Source organism: Galeopterus variegatus, unplaced genomic scaffold (genome assembly GCF_000696425.1).
Source record: "Galeopterus variegatus unplaced genomic scaffold, G_variegatus-3.0.2 Scaffold2706, whole genome shotgun sequence".
Classification (NCBI taxonomy): Eukaryota; Metazoa; Chordata; class Mammalia; order Dermoptera; family Cynocephalidae; genus Galeopterus; species Galeopterus variegatus.
The window spans coordinates 22,300-23,896 of NW_007728817.1; the positions used below are offsets into that span (position 1 = coordinate 22,300).

General features: G+C 49.7%; 1 protein-coding gene across 2 annotated transcripts in view; it reads left to right on the top strand.

The window, feature by feature from the left end:
• The window catches only part of CPA4 (carboxypeptidase A4), a 23,739-nt gene that overhangs the window by 15,271 nt on the left and 6,871 nt on the right, over nucleotides 1–1,597 (top strand). For both annotated transcript variants that reach the window (XM_008582705.1, XM_008582706.1), the window contains one exon: nucleotides 816–1,015. In XM_008582705.1, the coding sequence (XP_008580927.1) occupies nucleotides 816–1,015 (200 nt within the window). The remainder of the gene's footprint in view (nucleotides 1–815; nucleotides 1,016–1,597) is intronic.

Here is a 1,597-nt window from a genome sequence, read left to right on the forward strand (position 1 = left end):
AATTCAAATAGTTTTCTTTCACTATGTCACTACTGTACTGTTTTGTTTTTAATTTACTTCTTTTACTTGCATAGAAATACCACAAAAAACCAATGGGGGAAAGATAACGACTGTGGGAAAGGAGCTCATAGGAACATGGGAACCAAGGGCATCGAAATTAGGTTAGATATTTCCACAACCGGAGTGGCTTCACTCACACACACGCACACACACGCACACACACGCGCGCACACGCACACACACGCACACACACGCGCACACACGCGCACACACACGCACACACGCACACGCCCCAGAAGCCTCAGGGACCTGTACTGTGAAGTGATCTAGAAGGCAGTACTTCTAAATACCTGTCAAATAATCAAGAGATTTTAGCCACAACAATAGACTATTTTTGGCAGCAGTTGGCCAATGAGATTTGAACCAAGAGAATAAGTTGACACCGGAATAAATGGAGTCATTTTCATTATTTGTTGGTATTTGTATTAATTATCTAGAATACTTATTAATTACAACTCACTCTTAAGTATGATATTAATTACTTATGACAACTGCTGTTGATACAGTGCAAGGTCAAGTGTATCCATTTAGAGGAGTCCTAACAGTTTCCCTCCTCAGCTGTAGCATATTCAACACCCAACCTCCCTCTTCCTTGCCCTTCCTGAAATCCGCACACAACACCGACCAGGCTCTTGGGACATCTAGCGGTGGCCTGCCCGTTGCTGGTGCCGCCAGCTCTCCTCTGGGTTGAGTGTCCTGCATTTCTGTGTTCTTGGCTTATGGGTTAATGTTTCTGCTTGGGCTGTCCCCCGCAGGAGAGGGAGCCAGTGATAACCCTTGCTCCGAAGTGTACCATGGACCCCATGCCAATTCAGAAGTGGAGGTGAAATCAGTGGTAGATTTCATTCAAAACCACGGGAATTTCAAATGTTTCATCGACCTGCACAGCTACTCACAGCTACTGATGTATCCTTATGGGTACACAATTAAGAAGGCCCCTGATGGCGATGAGCTGGTGAGTGCCAGCAGCCTCCTACCCTCTGGGCGCTACCAAGGTGGTTGGTCTGCAGCTTTCTAGGGAAAGTCCAGGAACCCAGGCAAGTTTCATTAAGGGTCCAGTCTTCTCTCCCTGTCCCTTAGGATGTGCCATCAGACCTACTAGGGACAAGAAGACAACGATGCCTGTGTCTGTTATTTCTGTGTCTGCCGTGACACACCTGAGCCCTCCCTTTCCGTCTCACTTATTTTTCTGGCTGAAATGTATTGCAGACCCACAGCTTGCCAAGTGCTGTGGTTGGCACCATGATGGGCAAGTGGAGATGCTCCTTGTCTGGTTAAGGAAGAGTTTAAGGAGGGCATAAGCCACAGCCTGGGACTGCTCTGTGTCATGTCCAGTGGAGAGGCGAGGCACAGAGGGCTGGGCTGGCGGGAGCAGGGCTGGCTGGCATCTGTGGGGTGACCACAGGCCTCTGCCTCTGTGCTGGTCTGCTGGAGTGCACCCCTCTGCCCAGGGCCACAGCCAGCCCAGAAACCTCTGGGCAGATGCAGCCCCACCCAGGCTCATGGCTAGGTGTAGGCTGGATTCTGGCCCCAATCA